The sequence below is a fragment of the Hirundo rustica genome, chromosome 16 (genome assembly GCF_015227805.2).
Source record: "Hirundo rustica isolate bHirRus1 chromosome 16, bHirRus1.pri.v3, whole genome shotgun sequence".
Taxonomy (NCBI): Eukaryota; Metazoa; Chordata; class Aves; order Passeriformes; family Hirundinidae; genus Hirundo; species Hirundo rustica.
Genome location: NC_053465.1, coordinates 8,863,315 through 8,884,917, shown reverse-complemented (window position 1 = coordinate 8,884,917; position 21,603 = coordinate 8,863,315). Strand labels below are relative to the sequence as shown.

The following is a 21,603-nucleotide window of genomic DNA, read 5'->3' as shown; positions in this document are numbered from 1 at the left end:
GCCTGGTCAGTGCCTTCTGGGAAGTTTAGATCTCTTCTCAGCCAGGGCTGCACGTGAGCCCCAGGGATGTTCCCCAAGGGTCAGAATAGGGAAGGTTCCACTTGGCAGATTTGCCTGTAGCTAGATGGGGACGGTAGGTCTGGAGTGACTGAACCTCTGCTTCCCCCAGTATCAGAGAATCCATGCAGAGAGAAGCAGGCAGAACTCCCCTGAAAGTCTCTTTTTCTGAAGAGACTCAAAATCAGCCTGGTCACAGATCTGTGCAACCTACTCCAAATGAAACTGTATTAGTAGGGGATCTGGACTAAATGATCTTCAGAGCTTCCCAACCATTCTGTGATTCTGTGGCTTTCTGCCTCACTGTCTTCAAAGATGTGGGTTTCCATGTGCATCACCCACGGGAGAGGAAAGCAGGAGGCAGAGGAGCAGCACAAAACAGGTCACTGAAAATAAGAAATGAAAAGCTGTGTGTGAATTTGCAGGATCTGCAAGCAGATGTATGGTGAACCGAAAACCATCAGACAAAATAAAGTGAGTCACTGAGCAGCAGGAAAGGTTAAAACAAACATTGTTGAATTAACTTAAGACTGCAACCAAAGCTGGAGATTGCTTTCCTGTTCTCCAGGGTGAGCTATCACTTTTTCCTGTTGTATTTTCTGCCAGGAACGGGTCCACCTGGGCCCTCGGCTCCTGGAGGAAACACTAGCGGGATCGCAGGAAGGGTGGGTGTAGATTAAATGTAAGGGAGAAATTCTTCCCTGCGAGAATGCTGAAGGGGGCACAGGTTGCCCGGAGAAGCTGTGGCTGCCCCTGGATCCCTGGGAGTGTCCAAGGGCAGGCTGGACAGGACTCGGAGCACCCCGGGATAGCGCCAGGTGTCCCTGGCCATAGCAGGGAGGAGGAACGAGCCGTGGACTCTACGGTCCCCGCAGAGCCGAAGCGCTCGGTCGCTCCGTGCCTGCCCCGGCCCCAGTGCGCGGGGCGGGGCCGGGGCGGGGCAGCGCCGGCGGGGCCGGGGCGGGCGCGGAGCGGCGGCGGCAGAGCGGCGGCAACGGCGGCGGCAGCGGCAGCATGGAGCGGGCACAGAGGATCTTCGGGGGACCCAAGGTGGGCTGGCAGCGCTGCCGGGGGCGCAGCGCCGCGAACGGGGCGTGCACCGGCACCGAGGCGCTGTGCACGGGAGCGGGGAGCGCGGCGCGCCCCGGGGCGGAGGTGCCCGGGGCGGAGGTGCCGTGCCCGGGGCGGAGGTGCCGGGTACGGAGGTGCCGCGTACGGAAGTGCCCGGTGCTGAGGTGCCGTGCCCGGTGCGGAGGTACCCGGTGCGGAGGTGCCGTGCCCGGTGCGGAGGTACCCGGTGCGGAGGTGCCGTGCCCGGTGCGGAGGTACCCGCTCCGGTCGCGTCCCGGAGCCGAGCGGCCGCACCTGCTCCCCGCACGCCGGGGCTGCAGCGCGGAGGGCACTGGGGCACGGCCGGGCCGATCGCTGGGGATGTGCCCCCCGGGACAGTGCTCGGTGGGCGCCGTCACCCCGCGCTGCGCTGCCCCGGCCCGGTGCTCCCCGCAGGACGGGCAGGGGCTGTCCCGGGTGTTCCGCACATCCCGCTGCCGGAGAGATGCGGGTCCAGGCGGATCCCAGCCGGGGACACGGCTCTGCCGGGCCGGGGGTGCGCAGGTGGCCTGGCTGGGGAAGGGGAAAGCTCTGAATGGCCTTGCATCCCAACCACTATCGTAGTCTGCTAAAACAGATGTTTTCTCTTGTGGTTTTTTATTTTGTTTTGAGGGTTGATTTTGTTGTTTTGGGGTGCTTTTGGTTGGGTGTTTTTGTGGTTTGGTTGTTTGTTTTTTTCCTCTTGCACATTTAGTTCAGTTATTCTTCAGATACCCAGGACACCACTTTGGAGCGCTCTCTAACAGCAGGCACCAATCTTTCACTCTCTCCATGCCCTGTATACTACATCCCTGGTAGGATCATAAGATAATGTGTTTATTACCTAGATCGTAAAATAGTTGAGGAAGAAGATGAAACAGCTGTGGTTAGCAACATTCCTGTATCTGATGGAAGAACACTGCCCGTGCTGCAGGTTGGCTCAGCACTCAGGCTGTGGTCAGGGTAAGGTGCTGTACAGGGAGCAGGTCTGCCAGCTTGGGCTCTTGTGGGAAAAGTAGGAGTCAAGGCAGAGGAGACCGAAAAAAGTGATGTGAGAGTTGTGGTGCTGCTCTGGGAGAACATGAGTGGCGGCAACTGCTTGTGGCTTTTCCAGAGAAGACTGTCTTCAAAACCACAAAAGGATTGGGGAGTTTTGCTGCTGATTGCATCCTCTCCCGCACCCAAACCGTTTATCTCTCAGTTGAGTTCGCACCAGGAAAGTCACATATATTTGGAAAGGGCAGTGTGCACAGGTCTGTTTCATATTTCATTCCATCACTGTGGTTCCCTTTCTAGGAAGCTGATCCATGCAATAGCAGGCAAACCTTGATGCCAAAATCCAGGGAGCACTGGCAGCTGCTAAAGCCTTTTTAAGTCCACTTCAGTTTTGGGAGATGGTGGTGCTTCATCAGCTCTACTAAGAAAAAAGGCTGTTTCACCTCAGTGATTTTAATCTTTTGCATGAAAGAAGCAACTTAAGTTCTTCTTTCATTTGTGCTTCTACTTTTCCAGTGTGTGGGAGACCGGGATACCAAAGAGAAAGACCTAGGAAAAACTGTAGGGTTTTACTGCTAAGATCATGCTACTGTTGTCTGGCTATTGGCAATTATGAGACTGGTTTTCCTGACTCAGGCAGTCCCTTTCAGTCCTGTGAACCTGCTAAGTCAGGCTTGGGGGGAAAAAAAATGGGCCTGAAGTCAGTTAATGAGCCCTATTCATTCCTCTGGATCCTCTGCCATTGGGAACAGTCAGGTTTGTGTTTTGGAGATGTTTCTGGTAACTGGAGCAGCTTCAGCCCCAGCTGAATGTGCGGCCGGGGCTGCCTCTGCGTTTTTCGGGAACTCGCTGACTCCCAGTGACTGCAGCGATGAACAGGGAGCTGTGGGAGGACAACTTTGAACCCTGCTTATCATAGGCCATAAAAGAGCAAAAAAGGTTGATGTTCCTTTGATGTCAACCATCACCCTCTCTGTTCCACAACCGGAGCAGAGACCGTGTCCTTGCTCACTGCCCTCTTCTTGTGGGCCAGCCCCAGCCTGGGGGCTTCAGGACCTGTGGCTGTCTTCTCCTGCATCTCCCACGTGCCTTGAGCTGTGTTGTAGAGAGCAGAATGGGAACAGGGGTTTCTGGGGTCAGGCCCACTCTCTCCAGTGGCTGCTGGGACTTGGGGCAGGTGCTCGTGCAAGGCACACTGCGTGTGTCAGCCTCTCAGAGAAGAGCTGGTACCAAAGCTGCCTGTGCTGGCTGTACCCAGAGGGTTTGGGTGGATGTCCTGCCCCACTCCCTGTGGCACTGTCGACTCTCCCTGCCTGTTGTGGGGACGGCAAGGGCACGATGGTGCCTCGAGGATGATGTTGGATTCGGCTTGTCCACTTCTCGTGCACAGCCCGACCCCTGACTTGGCACGGGTCAGAGCCTGGTGCTGCTGAGACTGAGCTCAAGCCATGCCTTACACAGTGGCCCCTTGTGTGCTCAGTTCTTTAATAATGGGTACAGGGACACTCCTGGATAACCTTCCCAGATCCATTTGTCAAACCTGGTGGCAGTGAGGTTGTCTTGGTGCTGCACCAAGTGCCAGCACTCTGTTCCTTGCTCCAGCCAGGTGTGGGTGTGAGGTCCGTGGTGGGTTGGTGGGCACACGGCCCTGCCACCCCATGGGAGCCATCACCTGTGATTGGCACAGCCTCCATCACCTGTTAATGTCACCAGGAGTCTCATACTGAGGTCAGAGGAGGTTGGGTAGTTGGTGCCAGGAGGGTGGTACACTAAAGGCTGCTCAGCACTGGAGCATCCTCCTCTTCTTCAGCCACCAAACGCATGAATCATTGTCCAGATGCGTAGAAAGCACAAGTATTTCCTGCAGTGGAGCACTGTGAGGCTTACAGTCTCCCATGTGTCTCTTTTAGAGGCTCATCCCTTAAAGCACGTGACAGGTCCATCTCCCAAATGCATTTGTGCTGCCTTCAGGTTTGAGGATAATGCTGTGCTGCTTCCACTTCACAACTCTCTAGAGCCAGTCTCACCTCCTGCTTCTAAATGAGCGTTTGAGGTGAATTTAGGATGAGGAACTCTCTGTTCCTAACAGCACACTTCCATAAAGCTGGTCTTTGGGGAACATGGTTAATTGTTTTTTTTGTAGTGATTTGCCTTGCTTATCTAATAATTGACAAATTACAGCTGTAACTACCCTGGTTTTCAGCCATTGAGATTAATAGAATGAACCTAAATTACCACCTTTTAAGAGGCTGATAAATAATCCTGGGCAAAGTCACTGTTAAGGGTTTTAAAATGATGCAGCTTTATCAGCTGCCTGATAATCTATTAACATCTGCTGGAAACCTCACAATAAAAGGGGCAGACTGACTTTGGTCATTGTATATATTTTTAAAAAGTACTCTAAAGCCACCAAATACAGAAAATCCTTCAAGTGCCTTTGTTTGAATGGCTCTTTTTATGTCATGTAATGGGCAAGCTGAGCAGGTAACTGCTCTGCCATGGTCCACTGATCAAACCATAATAGAGAAATTGTGTTGACTGTGGATGAAAATACTTTGAATGTTTGGTTAACTTTTTCCCCTTAATTTCACTAAAATGAAAATAATCAGACTTGATCTTGGAATGGAACATACTTGTTTGAATGCAAAATGAAGGTACTCAAAGTTATTTTTGAAGCTTATAAAGTCTCAAAGAAAACATTACAATATTTTCAGAGAAGTCAAACCAGAGCCTTTAAAACTTCTCCTTTTTAAAAACCTCTACCAACTTCCTGATATCTGCAGTAATGAGTCATATGCCATGGTTGAGATAAAACTTTTTTTGCATAAAAGTGGAAATCGCTGGGTTTGGTCTTGGTGGCCTTGCTGGGGGCTGTCTGTGCTGAGGATGCACAATTTACAGCCTTTTGAACGTTCTTTGAACCCATCCCCCTGGCTTTCAACAAGTCTAGAGTGAAACTAAAAGTTTTATTGCCTTCCACTCTGGGTTTTTGATGCGCTGGTGGGAGGTCAGTGGAGGTGCAGGAGGGGCTGAAGGGTTCCTGTACAAAGCTGCTCCTGAGGGTCCTCACGGTACCTGGGAGAAGAACAAAGCTCCTTCCTCAGGGAAGCACTGGAGAGTTCTGCTGCTTTCTTGTTCTTCATCACAGCAGGTGCTGCCACATCCTGCTGGGCTGTGAGAGGGGAGTTATCAGTCTGGTCTGGTGGGTGGCATCCCTGCCCATGGCAGGGGCGGCTGGAAATAAATGACCTTTAAAAAGTTCCTTTCCAACCCAAACCTTTCTGTGACTCTATCACCAGTGGTGCTGGAGTGGTTGAAGGCTCCTGTCCAGTGCTGGTGCAGCCTGTGGTGCTGTTCAGATCCTTCACCACGGGTTGAGATCCCAATATAATATGTGTGCTCGTGGTTTCCCTACAAATAAATCAGAGGGTTTGGAGTGGTAGACCGCAAGCACATGGAGCTGTGTGCTAAGGAGGGGAGAGCTTTGGAAGAGGCACTGGGCTCCTGCATTCACCTAATTTCTGCTTGCTCAGGCATTGTCCCCTGGAGCCACAGTTCAGAGAAAACTCTTTCATCCTTATCTGGGTACTTTCCTTGGCTTAAGGCAAGGTCGTGTCACCCATTTGTATCTGGAAAAGACTTGTGCCTTGTTTACCCGAAACAAACAGGCCGGGAAGAGAGCTGAAATGTAATCTGCAGTGAGCAGCCTCCCACGGACCTGGAAGCCCTCAGGGTTTGTGAGCAAGGTGCCCGGGGCAGATGAGCTGACTGGGTTGTGCCTCTGCTGATTGCATCCTTATCTGGAGCCCTGTAGGAACACCTTTCCATCTTCTCTTGAATGTCCTTTGGCCATCTAAATAGCACAGACTAGTTCACAGCTGCAGAAAACTGCTCTGAAGCACTGGTCTTGAGGAAACCCAAAACTCTTTGGGTTGAACAGCATTGCACAAGGGTTTCTTAGCACTTGGTTTAAGTGTCTCTAGACCCCCAGAAAAGGTTGGCAGGGGACAAAGAGCCTGTTGCTGATACTGGAGAGGAACTTGCTTTACAAGCATCTCACCTGCAGAAGTGGCAGGAGGAGGTGACTTACATAGATGAAGGATGCCACAGAATCTGCTTTCTCATTGATGGAAATGTCATGTTGGGATGCTCTAGCAGGAAACACCTGAAAAGTGTTTGAGGGAGAAGACCTCAATAGGTTCAGGTTGTTTTGTTTTTAAATCCAGTGTGAGCAAATTTAAAGCCTGTAACTCCATCAGAGAGCCGTAAGGGCTGTTGAATACCTCAAGGAGTGGATCTTGCATGGTTTTGAAATAGGAATTGGAGCTCAAGAGTGGAAAACGTGCCAGGCGTCCACATCTGGCAATGCAGACCATGTTTGTGTCCTGGTTTTTTTCTGCTGCCTTGTAGGACATCTAGTCCTCATAAGCAGGATTGCATAACTCAAGGAAGGGGGAAAGATCAGGTTTTGCCCTTCTTAAATCTTCCTCTCCGTAGATTCAGATCATATCTTAAGGGTTGGAGAAATGGCAGGGATATGTTTTTACAATCTGCTATCAGTGGTGTCTGCGGGTGTGTTCATGACCCCCGGGCCAGCTGATTGCCACCAGCAGTTTGATCTATCCTGAGCCTGCCCCACCCGCATTTTGCATCCCACCAGGGTTTCAGTGGCAGCTTCCCGGCCATCGTGTGGAGGTGGCCTGAGCCCCAGCACCGTCCCTGCCCTGCCTTTTGCAGCAGAAGCGGCAGTGGAAGCCCTGGCAGTGAGTCAGGGCAGGTGTGCAGGGCTGTGTGTGGGGCTGGCGCTGAGCTCGTGGGCATCAGTGCACGCCCCAGAGGTGAGCACTGCCAGCCCAGTGCCAGGAGATCACTCACCTGCTCTTGGACACTTGCTCACTCAGTTTTCTCCCAGCTCCTTGTAGTTATTGTTTGATACCTACACTGACGCCAGAGGGTTTGTGGGTTTTAATTAGTAACCCTGGGTAGTTTAGTTATCCTTGCAAATATCCAGTCCTCTTCTGAATCCTACTCCATTCTTACCCTTGGCACCCTGCAGCTATCATCTCTGCAGGAAAATGCAGAGATGTTGTAACTAATTGTCTGCAATGTTATAAGTAAAAGGAACCTTGTGTGTTAAGTTTCTGTTCTACAGTTTCATTTAAAAATACACTAAAATCAAATATGTATTTTGTAGGCTATTTCGTTACTTAAAAGAAAACAGTTCTGGAAAGATGGATATCTAACTAAAACATTTTACAGCTAATATTTTCCTTCCCAGATCGACTTCCAAATCACATTTGTCATGTTCCTCCAAGCTGGCTAATGGAAAAAGCTTGCTTTTGCTTTTCTGGATCTCTTTCTCCAAAATCCAGTGTTTTGGCAATAATGGGGAAATAGGGCTTCAGAGTGAAAAGACCTGAGTTACTGTCCTATTTTTAATCAGTAAAAATTTAAGTGTTTTATTTTGAAACCTTGTTAGGTCTGTGGAGCAACTTGTTATTATTATTTTTTACAGCACCTTTGTGCCGTGGGACTGACCCCTTTTGTAGGATTAGAGTGCCTGTAAGCCCTGATAATACCATGTAATCAACCACCCATCAGGAGCTGATTCTTGGAAGTGAAGTCAAAGTTTTCGTGTCATGACTCTTAGCAGATTAATTAGTGTTTGGCTGCCTGTGATTTCAAGGAGGAAGCAAGCTGGAAAGTGAAGGTGTTTGGGGTTTGCTCTTTTTACTCCTCCTGAACTCTAAATAAGGATAGGGCGGTTCCTAAAAATTACTGGAAACAGGATTAATTTCTAAAGATTCATTAAAAGTGTGAGCTGCAGCAGCCACAACAAAATGTTTAGACAACATTTAAATATTGAAAAATGAACTTTATAATAATTATATTTAAAAAATGTTAATGTGCCTCCTTGTCAAGGCTTTCTCCCTGAATTGGCTACATTTTTACCCATGTGAGCACCAGTTACTTCTCTCTGAATTATTGTTGCTGCTCAAGAGTACCTGACCCATTTCTCTTATTGCAGGTAGAGCTTCACGTCCACCTGGATGGAGCCATCAGACCAGAGACCATCTTGTACTTTGGCAAGTGAGTTGTGGGGGGAAGGAAGGAAGGAAGGAAGCTCTCCCTTTTGCTTCTCCAGATCTGTGACAGAGGAGTTCCTGCAGGCAGCAGACCTGGCTGGTGCTGGTTCTGTCTCTGCCCAGACCTGACTGCATGGTCTGAGGACGCTTTTGGCACACCCCAAAAGACACTGGGGCTTCCCAGGCAGCAGGAATGTGACTGAGGTGGTCTCGGGGTTGTGAGCTGGGCAGGCTCAGGGGAGCCACCGTGAGAAAAGTCCAGACGATGCCTCATAAAGAGCTGCCTGCCTTTGAAGCGTACCCAGGACACAGCAGAGGTGCTGTATTCTCATTCCTTTTTCCACATTCCTCATCACAAAAGCAAGTGGAATGACAGCAGGCCGGGAGGGTTGTCTTGGTGGTGGTGCTGTGCCAGGGTTTGGGACCCCTTGCCTGCCCCGCTGCCATGTGCATCTGAATCCCAGGCTGTCTGCACGGTGTCAGCAGTCAGAGTCACACCGGTGTGGGGGGACCCAGGGAAACACTTGGCGGTGACTTAGAGAGAGCTTGTTTCCTTGACAGAGTCCACGTGCATCTTCCTTCAGTGGAGATTGTATGGGAAGCATGGGGTGAATGATTAACCTGTGCAAGGGCCTGGCTCCACATTTGTAAGCAAAATAAACAAGATTTCTTCCAGCTGTCACTGATACTCTCAGATCAAGAATGTGGCAAGGGTAAGGATTTTGGGAAACAGCTCTTAGGCTCAGTTCTGGTATTTTGGGGCGGGACTCAGTTCTGAGGAAGATGAGAAGTGGTTCTGGCATCCTGTGAGCCCAGCAGATTCCAAGGCAGTGCGGTCCTTGGGGGAAATAATCTTTCTGGAGAAGCTTTCTCTGCAGGGCCTGGCCGCACTTTTTGCTGTGTAGTCAGAGAAAGGAGGGTGGGTCAGGGCTGTCCATCCCATCTTTTGCTGGATGCTGGCATGGTGAGCTCAGTCAGGGCTCCAGCTGGTGAGCTGCAGGGCTGGAATACAGCTCCAAATGAGCAGAAGAGTTGATGCTGACTCCCTGGGGCTCTGCTGGGTCCCTCTGCCTGCAAACTGAAAATGCCAGTGTAGCCCCGTTGGGAGAATTGTCGGAGCCCTGAAACCCAGGAAGCACTGGCTGTCAGGGGATCCTGTGCCAGGATCCTTTCTTAGGGCAGAAACCTTCATTGCCTGAGTGTGTGCTGAGTTCCCTCTTATTTTTAAACAGCCCTGGCATCCCCCTGAGCCGCCAGCCCTCGGGTGGAGCAAGGCTGTGCTATTCATGGGCTCTAAAACTTGCACTCACACACAGAAAAACCAGAGGGGCAGTGCAGAAAGCTGTAGGGGACTGACTGCCTTAATAACCTCACCCTGGGCACACAAAGCTGTCCGTGGTCTATTTTTAAAGGTAAAGATCTGGAAATAATTTTGCTAGGTGCTGTTTGACCCCGTACACAGAACCCCAAGCTGCTGGGATGCAGAAGCCCCCTTGGGCAGTGCACTGCTGAACTCAGCTGTTTACAGAAACTTTGTCCCTAATTCTGTCAGGTCTGGGTCAGTCTGTGCATCGTTCCTGCTCAGCCAAAGGGCTCAGAGCTGTGACAGACCCCTCACGGGGACTAGGTGTCCCCAGCAGAGGTGCCCTTTCCGTGGGGTGCATGGTGCTGCCCGTGGCTGGAGGGAGCTCTGGGCAGGACACCGAGGTGGCAGTGAGGACAAACATGTTCCCCTCTGGCCGCTTTGCTTCAAGAAGAATCCCACCTACAAGGAGGGTTGGATGGGGCAGCAGCAGCTCCAGAAGCCACGATGGCATGATCCAGCACAACTCCTCATCCAGAGGCGCGATTCCAGCGAGGATCATCCCAAAGCTCTGCCACTGATGCCTGCATGAAGGCACTGCTTCAGGAAGCACATGGAAGAGGTCAGGGAAGTGTCTTTGCTGTAGGAAACTTTCCTGGGGCAGGTGGGTTCCTGGAGCAGAGACTGATGTGTCTGTCAGTGCCATGGAAAGGGCAAGGCAGGGAGGAAAACCGATGCCTTGGCAGCCATGAGCGTTCCCTGTGAGTGCCAGCAACTTAATCTGTGCGGATTGCGTGTGAGGGCTGAGCGTGGGGCTGGCTTCCTTCCTTCCTGGCTGAGTGGGGAAGGAGCAATGTTTACCAGGCCCAGGAGCGGGGTCCTTTGGCCTGTGTCCCTGCATGGCTCATGGGGATGGCTGCTGGCACGGCAGCACTAAAGCTGTCTGTGGTGGTTGGTCTCTGTTAGCAGAGTTCTCCCATCCATCAGCTGTAATTCGCTGTGGCAGGAAAGAGGATTAAAAACAAATGTCTGGTTATTATTCCAAATTTGTTTTGGCTTGTGCAGGGTACCAGAGGTTGGGGGGATGACAAAGCCTGCCCAGGAAGCTGCAGCACCCTTGGCTGGGCTGAAGGAACACCTTCACCCACTCAGCATTCCAGCTGCTCCTGGGAAAGACGGCTCTTCCCTCGTGGCAGCATTGATGTGGGCACTAGCGTGTCTGTCCCTCTGCTGAGGGCAGTTGTTGCTGTTTGTTCCTGCGTGGGAGGTGTTCCTGTCACAGGAGATGCCACCAGGATGCTGGGCTCAGGGAGCAGCTCGCTCGCAGGAGCTGCTGGCACTGAACCCACGAGCCACGACACCTCTGCCTGTGTGATCCCAGGCCGTAGAGCGTCTCCCTGACTTTTTAATCCTTTGAGCCTGCATAAGTGGAAATTAACTTTTCTAAAGAATTTTGGCAATTCTGCTGCTTGGTCTAGGAGGTGCCAAGAAATAATCCAGAGCCCCTTTAGATGGACTCCTTCTTAAGCTTAAAATGTGCCCTGGCTGTGTTCCTGCCAGGTCAGCCCGGGCTTGTATTTTGGTTTGTTTGTTCTTTGCCTGTGTTTTGGATCGCCTTCCTCTCTGCTGAGGTTCAGGGCTCCATCCGTGAGGAGATTTTGGAAGGACAGCGTGTGCTGTATCTTTCCTGTGAGGAAGTGGTCGATGCTGCCAGCTTCGGATGCGATTGGTGTATAAAACGGGCTGATTAAAAATGCGATAACCTTCCCTGTCAGTAACATCTGACTTTGTTTCCAGGAAAAGAGGGATCCCTCTCCCTGGGAATACGGTTGAGGAGCTCATGAATTATGTCAGCTATGACACACCGCTGACACTTCCCAAGTTTCTAGAGAAATTTAATTACTACATGCCTGCCATTGCGTAAGTACCCTGGTTTTTTGCTTTTTCCCCCCTCAACCCTGGCAGGGTCCCTTGGCCCAGCCTTGGAGGTCCCCTGTGGGCCCTGAGGGTGACAGGTCCCCCTGCCATCCCCACAGGGGTGACCGTGAGGCGGTGAAGAGAATTGCCTACGAGTTTGTGGAAACAAAAGCGAAGGAAGGAGTCAGCTACGTGGAGGTCCGGTACAGCCCTCACCTCCTGGCCAACGCTGGTGTGGCTCCCATCCCCTGGGGACAAGCTCAGTGAGTGATCCTGCAGTGCTGGGGAGCTGGTGGGTGGCTGCTTGGGCGTGGAGAAGGCACCCCTGTCACGCCACTGCTGTAACAAACCTCCTCTCTCCTCCCGTGCAGCGAGAGCCAGCATGCTTCCACCTCCCTCTCCCATCCATAGGGCTTTTCATCATAAATACCTCTGTGTGCCGCAGTGTTTTAACACCCCTTGCTCTGGGCACCGAGTTCTGCATGTGCAGAGCAGCTGTGCTCAACCTTCTGGCTGAAGGCCTTCCCCATGAGAGGGAAGGAAACGCCCACGTATGGACTGCCTGACCACAAAATGGGAATCTGAGCTGGCAGAGGTGGTGGGTGGTGTTGGAGGGTGCTCGTGGTCTGATCCCTTCCTTTGATGTCATCCCCTCTGTGATATGAGCCTCTCATTAAATCAGTGCTGCTCTCTGGGGCCCCTCCAAAGTGTGCTGTGGTAGGTGCTGAGCCCTGGGCTCGCCCCTGCCTGGCTCCAGAGGACTGTGCACACTGATGAGATGCTGTGGCCAGGAGGGGGTTCCTCTGCTCAGGCAGGATGGGCACCCAGTACCCCAAGGCCTTTCCAAACCTAGGTGCCATCTGTGCCTGCCTCACTGCTGGCATCTGGTGCTGGCTGTGAAAGGTCCCAGGGTGGTCCCATGGGTGAGTGGGACCTGGGGCAGCCTGACCTCCCAGGGATGCTGGGCTGGAGCTGTGGCTCCTGCCTGCCTCCCTGGCAAGGGTCTGGCCTCTCGCTGATGGCTTTCCTTCCCTGCAGGGGAGACCTGACTCCGGAGGAAGTCGTTCAGCTCGTAAATCAGGGACTGAAGGATGGAGAAAGGGATTTCCACATCAAAGCCAGGTCTATTCTATGCTGCATGCGCCATATGCCAAGTAATGTATTGCAGCTCCCCTGCTGCTCTGCTCCCCTTCCCTGAGGCGTGGCGGGGGGGTGTCCCTGGGTCTGGGGCCCTGCAGGAACACGGGGACAGCCCCAGTCTGAGGGTCTGATGCAGGACCAGACCGTGCTGAGGACATTCTGGGCTCCTCTGCTCCTTTCACTGTAGGGCAAAGGTGTGCTGGGTGCAGGAGTGGGGGTCTGTGGGTACAACCAGCGTCTGGAAGGTCTTGCTGGAGGGACAAAAGGGGCTCTTCTGTCCTCTCCTGGGGGGGAGCTGTGATCTCTGCTCCCTGCCCAAAGGCCAGAGCTCACCCTGGGCCAGTAAAGCCATTGGCACAGTGAGCACTTGCATCCGCCGTGGGTGACTGGAGATCTGAGAACAAATGGTCGCGGAAGGAGGACCAGGAATGACATCTCACACTTCCCTGCTCATGGTCCTGCAGCAGGATGCTCCTTCCTTAGCCTGGGTCATGGGGCAGCCAGAGAATCCTCTGCCAGCAGCCAGTCTCTGCTGGCTTAAGCTGAAAACGTAAGGCAGATATGCTTAAAACGTGTATAAAATGTTTTTTATAAAATCAGCAGCTCTGATGAAGAACTTGGTTGGTAACAGGTGCTGTGACCCAGAATAGGAAGAAGACCCCATTTTCAGCATTTCAATGGTCTGCTGAGTTGTGCAAGCATCTTCCTCTAGGGAAGGATGCAGCCAGAGAGAGGCTGTGTGACAGCAGATATTTTATGTGAAGAGTTTATTCTGAGTATCTTCATATCTCACACCAGTTTTATGTCAGCTTAGTAGGGTAGATGGTGGAAAGATTTTTTTTTTCCTAGTGAGTACATGATTAATTTGTGTCTAGAAATGTGAAAAATTATACTCTTGGAAGCTGATAGATTTGTTTTTTGGGGGTTTTTTCCCTGCCCGCACAGTCAACACCAAACAATACTTTGAAAACTCGATCCTTGCATTTCTGGTTTCTAGGGAATCAAAAGCTTTTCTCTGTAGAAACTGGAGAGCTGTGAGGCACAGTCACTCTGATCTGTGCACAAGTCCCTGCCAGTGCACAAGTGGTAAAGGCGGGACATGGCAGGAGCATCCAAGGGCGTGTGCAGCCTGCACTTCACTGCAGGAGGGATTGCTTGTGCAACCAGCAGAGGTGGAGTTCTCATACCTGTGTCCCAGCACACCAGCTGATACCCAGAGCCAGGGAGGTGCTTGGTAAAGAGTCTTTAGCAGCGCATTCAGGATGTGCTGCTCTGTGAGAAGCCACCCTGCAATTAATGAACTGTTGAGAGAAAGGCAGAGATACCAGCCAGAACTGACTCACATTAAACTTGTTAATAAAATAATGACTCTAACCCAGCAAGTTGGGAAACGGTGGAAAACAAAATAGATGCACACATCATCCTGGTGTGTTCATATGATTTGGGGATTGTCTGTACACAGCAGGTACCTGTTAATTATTAACACCACTGTTTATCTCTGGTTTTTTTGCCTTTCTGCTAAGCTTAAGTGCTATGTGAGCTGGTAGATGCAGTTTCTTTCTCAGAGGTTGTCTATCCTGGCCAGAGAGAACTCTGAAGTGGTTGTTGGCCACTTGTTAGTCTCTTTCTCACTGATGGCAAATAGATAAAGCCTCAGCTCCTTCCCAGCAGGAGCAGAATCCTTGGGAGAGCCGAGGAGGTCCTACAGCAGGGCAGGGAAGGCTGTAGTACTGAGCTCCCCAGAGATCCCTCCCAGCCCAGTCTCCTCCCTGACACAGCTCCTCTGGTGGGACAGTTCTTGCCTTTACCCTCACCTTACCCAGCCTGGGAAGGGATGAAAGCTCAGGAGTCGAGGGATTTCTCCAACTCACATTACAGCCCCAGGGCAGTGCAGTTCATGTTACCTCGAGCCAACTGCAGCAGTCACCCCTGCTTGGAAGTTCTTTAATTAATTTCTTCCCCTGCATGAAGTGAGCAGAAAAACATGATGAGAGCAGTTTTATAGCTGGTGAATGCATCTGATTTCCCTTTCGTTGACAACAGGCTCATCAGTTGACAGCTTTTATTTGCCTGAAGATCGCAGGGATGACAGACCTTTCTAGGAGTTAGCTAGCTTTCTTTTTGAGCATCAGATTTTGGGAAAGAATAAAGAAAATAGCTGTAGCCTTGTAGTTGTAGGATTTGTTTGGAAAAATGCTGAAGGTGTGACCCTTACGAATGCTTCCTCCTGAATCCTGGTGCTGCCTCTTCCAGGCTGGTCTCCAGAGGTGGTGGAGCTCTGCAAGAAGTACCAAAATGACTCTGTGGTGGCTGTTGACCTGGCTGGAGATGAGACCCTGAAGGTGGAGGATTACTCTGAGCATAAGAAAGCTTATGAGGTTTGTGGAATAAGTTTTTATAAAGAAATTACAAGAAAAATACCCATCGAGGGGACGTGTGCGAAGGGACGCTTTTCAAACTGCAAACAGCTGGGACAGCTTAAAAATCCGTTGCAGCTATTAAAAACATTCAGTTAAATAGCAGAAGTATTTGTTTATATTTCCTAAATGATTAATGGCAGGCATCATTGCTAAAACATGGCCCTAGAGCTGGGGCTTGGCACGCTACCCTGTAGCACTGAGCGTGACATGAGCGACACGGAGCCCAAATCAACCCCCAGCCCACTGCTGTCGGCTCCTGGGGCTTGGTGAAAACACAGCCAATGGTGGAAGAGATTGGCAGAAATCACTCCAGGAGCAGAGGAGAAGCTGCACATTTGCAGGGCTTTTATCCGATCCTCTCGAATGCGAACACTGCCGTGGCTTCAGGAGCTCTCACCAGACCTCAGCCTTTGCAGTGCTCGAGGGGAGGGGAAACGCTCGCTCCTCTTTGCTGGGGGGAGTTTGGGGTTGTTAGTCCCCACCGTCAGTGTGCACCATCACTGACAACGAGGGTGGTGCTCTGCACGCAGTGCTCAGCTCAGAGAGGGCGTGGGGCTTCCTTGGGGTCTTCACCGCAGCAGTGGGAGCTGATGCAAGGCTGCACTGCTGTGCTGAGGGCAGGGCGATGGCAAACAACGACACGGGAACAGGGGATCGTTAACTGGTGGGAAGGCAGTCTCACGCTGCCCTGGTGGGCCAGCAGCACCCAGGTCCAGCCTCCTCCGTCTGAGGATTGCATCTTGTCTCAGTGCCAGGGGCTCGCTCTGAGATGCTGGAGCAAACCCCCCTCCCACCCGTATTAAGCAACTGAAGAACGCTCCCGAGTGCAAATCCCTGAGGGACTGTCTGTGAAGAACGTCTGCTGCAAGATGGGGCTTGCAGCCTGTCTGCTGCTGCCAGCTGGGGGGCCCTTCTCCAGCAAAGCAGGAGCCAAGCTTCCCTCCAGGCTCCATGGCTTCCCAAAGCCCCACAGCGTGGCCTGAGATGCCCTGGCAAAGAAATTTTCAGGATGATCATGGAGTTGCACCCGAAGCTGCACTCCCAGGGTCCTTAGGGCTGGGCTGCCTCCACCCCCAGCCCCTTACAGGAGGGAGGCTCTCAGTGTCACAGCATTTCTTCCTTTCTGCCCTGGGGTGCTTCTGCACCCTCCCACGTGGCTGCAGCTGGCCAAAAATGTAGAAGTTCCAAAGCGTGGAACTGCTGCAAGTTTCATGCAGAAAGGCAAGTGGGTTGAGGAAGAGGAGCTCAGAGCTTGCTGCTGTCTGGAGAGGAGGCAGTGGTGAACTCACCCTGTATTAAAAGCCCTTGAAGAGCCTGGCTGGGCTCCAGTGGAAGATAACCAGGATTTTTAAGTGTCTCTCTATGTGACATTACCGAGCTCTTGCAGCCCTTGGAGTGCAAGGCTCGTGATCTGTGGGCTGTTGGCACAGGAGCCTTGCAGTGCCCCCGAGAGCGGTGCCAGCCCCTGAGCTTGCTGACCTTGCTGCAGGTGATGGGACAGGAACACGTTCTCCCTTGTTTTGCAGGAAGCTGAGAGGAGTGGGATTCATCGCACTGTCCACGCTGGAGAGGCCGGCCCAGCTGCCATGGTCAAGGAGGTACCAGGGGTTCCTGGCTCAGGGCAGGGAGGGACAGGGGTGGGACATGTCCTGCACTGGGGACAGAGACCTCCCAGCCCTCCCCATACCCATAGCAGAGTGAACACTGGGCACGTGGGCACAGACATCCCAGCAGCCAGCTTTGGTGGTGCAGGCTGTACCTGCAGTGGGATGGAGTCTCTAGGCAGGCAGGGCTGAGCTGTGTGTGGAGGCTCTGAGTGGTTGTCCTGTGCCCTCTAGGCAGTTTATATCCTGTGCCCTCTAGGCAGTTTATGTCCTGTGCCCTCTAGGCAGTTTATATCCTGTTCTCTCTAGGCAGTTTATGTCCTGTGCTCTCTAGGCAGTTTATATCCTGTGCCCTCTAGGCAGTCTGTGTCCTGTGCCCTCTAGGCAGTCTGTGTCCTGTGCCCTCTAGGCAGTCTGTGTCCTGTGCTCTCTAGGCAGTTTGTGTCCTGTGCTCTCTAGCCAGTTTATGTCCTGTGCTCTCTAGGCAGTTTGTGTCCTGTTCTCTCTAGCCAGTTTATATCCTGTGCTCTCTAGGCAGTTTGTGTCCTGTGCTCTCTAGGCAGTTTATATCCTGTGCTCTCTAGGCAGTTTATATCCTGTGCTCTCTAGGCAGTTTGTGTCCTGTGCTCTCTAGGCAGTTTATGTCCTGTGCTCTCTAGCCAGTTTATGTCCTGTGCTCTCTAGGCAGTTTATGTCCTGAAGGCCGAGCGTGTTGGCCATGGATACCACGTCGTGGAGGACCCTGAGCTCTACAAGGAGCTGCTGAAAATAAAGATGCATTTTGAGGTAAGGAGGAGTGGTGGGAGTGTGACAACCAGGTAGCTGCTGTCTGAGTGGGAAACAAGCCCTCACTCGGGCTGTGCTACAGCCAGGGACAGTTCCTGACACCCAAGTGCTGACCACATGTACAGTGACGTTGTGTTTAACCCAGGTGCCCAAAGATCCACAGGAAAAACGTTGGGGACAAAGCTGTCTGTTTGCTGGGATGTGCTGCTGGGAGCTGCTGAGCACAGCAGCTTGTGGGAGGGATGCAGCAGGAAGAATGGATCCTTGTGTAGCCAAGGATAAATTCTGGAGGGCTTATTCACTGATTTATACACCTCGAGCCTAAAGGCTCGTCCTTCCACAAATCAGGCTGCTGTACCAGAGCAAGTGTGGTTAGAGGCTGGAAAAGCCTGGGAGTTACAGTGCACGTAAGGATTTCCTTTGGTTTTCCCCAGAATGGACATATCCAACTAATAGAGGGAATGTGTACTTAATGCAAGTGGTTTGGTAACTGCGATTGGCACGGGGCTGGTGACTGACGGGCCATGGGCAACATCCCACTGGCCCCTGTCACAGTCCTGTGGGCTGTGGGCTCCTTGCATCCATGTCCTGGGACATGCACTGGTCTGTCAGAGCAGCGCTGAGGGGCAGCTGTGACCAGAGCTCTCATCTGGTTTTACCAGTGAGCTGAGCTATCTGTGTCCACAGCTGGGGTTCAGATCCACGTGCGTGATTCTGCTTTCCATGCTTTACTCCCCCAAACAGGTCTGCCCTTGGTCCAGTTATCTCACTGGAGCGTGCTCTCCGGACTTCACCAAACACCCCGTAATACAGTAAGACTTCTCAATTATGTGAAATCTCAAGTAACCAGGATTTGGCTTGATTACAGCTGCTTTATTGCTTTACAAAGCTAAGGCACATCTAATTATGTAGGACAGTGTGGCACATCCCTGCCCTTTGGGATATCCTGGTGCAGCTGGAGGGCTGTGGGGGTCCCTTGGGGAGGCTGTCCTGTCCCTCCTGCCCTGCTCTGAGCTATGGGGCACGAGATGCTGCACCCCAACCACTCCTGGCAGGTCAGTGCCAGCCACGGGGGGACAAGCTGTGCCTTGTGCTTTTCTCCAGCAGTGCCAGCTGCAGAGGCAGCCCCGAGGTCTTTGCTTCTGCTGCATTTCACCCTGAGAACTGCACAGTATCACACCCAGTGTTCTGCCCACCAGTTCAGCCTGATTTCCTTACAGATTTAAGAAGGATCGTGCCAACTATTCTCTAAACACGGATGACCCCCTCATCTTCAACTCCACTATCGACAAGGACTATGGCATCGTGAAGGAACACATGGGATTCACTGAAGAGGAGTTCAAGAGAGTTGTAAGTCGGGCTTGGCTGGGTGCTCTGCTGGTGTCTCAGTGTAGCCCAGAACATCCTGCTGGCTTTTCTTTATAAGTTCAAGAGGTTTTTAACGGAAACCAGAAAATTTCTCTATGGTCTTGTAAGCAGGAAAGTAGGGCCAGGCTCAAAGTACATATCCCAAAAATTCCAGAGTATTTGAAGACCTTTGCTTTGTGCTGGTCTCATTTCTCCTGGGACTGCTGCTAATGATGGGCCAGAGCAGTTGGCATAAAACAAGGCCACGGAAATGAATCTGAGAGTGGAAACTTTACACTCCGCCTCGCCTGTTGCTGCTCAGAGCCAGGTGCTGGGATGTGCACAACTATGCGTTCATGTCTGATGCGTCTTAACGTCCCTGTGTTCCCCCTCTGCCTCCTCAGAACATCAACGCAGCCCAGTCCAGCTTCCTGCCCGAGAAGGAAAAGCAGGAGCTGCTCACCAAGCTGCACGAGGCCTATGGGATGGTCCCCAACGCGTCGTGAGCGTCCCTGGGAGCCAGCGTGGAGCAGGGCCCTTCCTCCCCCGTGCCTGACTCTCCTCTGTGCCAGTGGGAGCGCTGGCAGGAGGTGCCCAGAGTCAGTCTCTATTCCTGGCAGCCCTGAGTTGACCCTTAGAGTGCTCATCAGAATCAGACTATGACATACGCCTGCTTGCACCCCACCAGCTCTCTCCTGAATGGATATCCAGCTTCCTCTCCTGCTCTAGTGCAAGCAGACTGGATCTGCCTGCTGGCCTGACTCCCTCCTCCGTCTGCTGGTGTTTCTGTACGGCAAATGCAAACAGAAGAACCTCCCCTACATTTTTCCCCTCCCCTCTTTCCCTGTTTTACCTGTCCTGCCCCACTGACCTGCCTGGCCCTTGCCTGCAGTGCTGAAATAACCACTTTCAACTCTGGCTGTGGCCTGGGTTAATCTTCACCTTTCCAGGGAAGAGGTGTGCTAGAGAGAGCAACCTTTTCAGACACAGAGGCTTTATTCTTGTCCCTGTGGGTGGGAGGGTTTGGTCACAGCTGTATTTACCCAGGGTTAGTCTTGTACTAACAAGACTGGAACAAGAACGAGCTGCAGGCTGCTGCCCCTGCCCGTGCGCAGGTCCAAAGGGCATTTAAAACAAAATACAACTTTTTTTGGCATCCTTTCTTGGATGAGAGCTCCCATGTATCAGGCCTCCCACTGTCACTGCTGCAGAAGGGCACACCACAGCTGTGCTCACAGCTGGCCATGACCACGCTCACACACACATAGGAAATTGGAACATGATTTTAACACTTCGGGCCAAAATCTGCCTTCTGGGATTTTTCCCACTTTTTAACTCATCTTGGAGAACTCCTGTGAACTGCAGTTTGATCTTCCTCTTACCTTGTTTAGGACTTGGAGAAAAAATGTGATTGATTGCCTGGTTTAATAATTCTGCCCTCTTCCTGATTTGACACAATCATTAGGCACTCATAAGGTTGAGTAAGTAAATTAACTTGGAGCCAGTGTCACAAATTGACTCAGGTCCCATCTGATTGCTTCTCTCACTCAATTATGACACTGGCTAGAACTCAGATGGATCCTCAGTTTGGTGGAGAGTTTATACAGAGAAACTAACCAAAAACTCCTTAGTGATTTTATGGCATTACAAAGTGTTTTTATTCAATAAGCAATAGAGCTGTGCATCCAGAGAAGAGACCATTGTTTTCTTACCTGAGTGTGTGGTGTGCTTTAGCATCCCAGGGCTCTGCCAAGATGCTCACTCCAAAGATGCTGTACCAAAAAGTTGCCTTTGACAAGGGGCCATGGTCACCATTGCCACAGCCAGACCACGCACTGGTCCAGTCTCAGCCAGCAGTGGTGGTGTGCTGGGAGTATTTCCATTCTTTGTGGGCTTCCATATTGGCCTTCAGAGTAAAATACTCATCTCTGAAGTACGTGGTGCATATATACACATAGATAAATGAAGGTGAGAGAGTGATTTTCTTACTTTTGTAAAGCAAAAGTTGAAGTATCACTTTTAGGGACATGATTGCAGTAAGAAACAGGCCTTTTTTGGGTCATTTTTCTCCAAAAGTTATTTCTGAAGAAGAGTTGCTTATTTAGATTCTGGACAGTTGATTGTTAATCCTGTTTAATAAAATAACAAATTTATATTAAAAGAGAAATCCTTGTGCCTTTCTGTTCAGGGGTGAGTGTGGCCTGTGGTCCTTGACCCCTGCTAGCCCACAGGGGTTCATGGATAGGTGTGATGGGGGCTCTGGTAGCTTGATTGCTGCCTTCTGTTGCCAGGTTGGAGCACTTTGCCAGCCAGAGGGAAGCCTGCTCCCTTGCCAAGCAGCCAAGCTGGATTTATGGCTGCAGGTTGTTCCAACCCCCCCTGTCCTTCTCCCTTCAGTAATCCAAGGGCTGTGTACCGCTGCTGGAGCAGCAGTGCCATCACGGGGTACTCTCACATTTCCAGGTGCTTTATCAAGAGCAGTCACTTTTTGTCCCCTGTCTCCTGGGCTTTGCACAGCTGGTTGATGCTCAGAGCCAAAGAGGGGCAGTCTGGGCTGCGGGGCTGCGCCATCAGTGTGGGCAGGGGAGTGTTTGCCCAAAGGTTTTTGGGCCATTTAGTGCTTGGTTAGACTTTGGCAGGTCTGGCATGCCCATGTTCAGCTGAAGAGAAGGGCTGGGAGCATCGCTGTGCTCAGCAGCTTTGCAGATCAGGATGTGGCTGGATTTGGGCAGCGCCCTTGGTCCTGCAGCACGCTCAGTGACAGTGGCTGAGCTGGCTGTCACTTGCAGGGGGAACCCGATGCCTCTCGCCCATCCCCTGAGAGAAGCTGGCCAACAGGCCCCTACCCCTCTGTCTAA

General features: G+C 51.8%; 1 protein-coding gene across 1 annotated transcript; it reads left to right on the top strand.

Moving 5' to 3' along the window:
- Positions 1-1,026: 1,026 nt before the first annotated feature.
- ADA (adenosine deaminase) lies at positions 1,027-20,902 on the top strand. The gene is made up of 11 exons (XM_040080380.2): positions 1,027-1,107; positions 8,171-8,232; positions 11,329-11,451; positions 11,568-11,711; positions 12,487-12,602; positions 14,842-14,966; positions 16,535-16,606; positions 17,297-17,398; positions 18,143-18,210; positions 18,619-18,748; positions 19,150-20,902. Exons 1-11 carry the CDS (start codon positions 1,072-1,074, stop codon positions 19,249-19,251), a joined length of 1,080 nt encoding a protein of 359 aa, XP_039936314.1. The 5' UTR covers positions 1,027-1,071; the 3' UTR covers positions 19,252-20,902.
- The last annotated feature ends 701 nt before the right edge of the window (positions 20,903-21,603 follow it).

Coding starts and splice junctions, on each gene's coding strand:
- ADA (XM_040080380.2), top strand. CDS start 1,072: ATGGAGCGGGCACAGAGGATCTTCGGGGGACCCAAG. Junction 11,712..12,486: donor ATCCCCTGGGGACAAGCTCA/GTGAGTGATCCT, acceptor CCTTCCCTGCAG/GGGAGACCTGACTCCGGAGG. Junction 14,967..16,534: donor AGCATAAGAAAGCTTATGAG/GTTTGTGGAATA, acceptor CTTGTTTTGCAG/GAAGCTGAGAGGAGTGGGAT.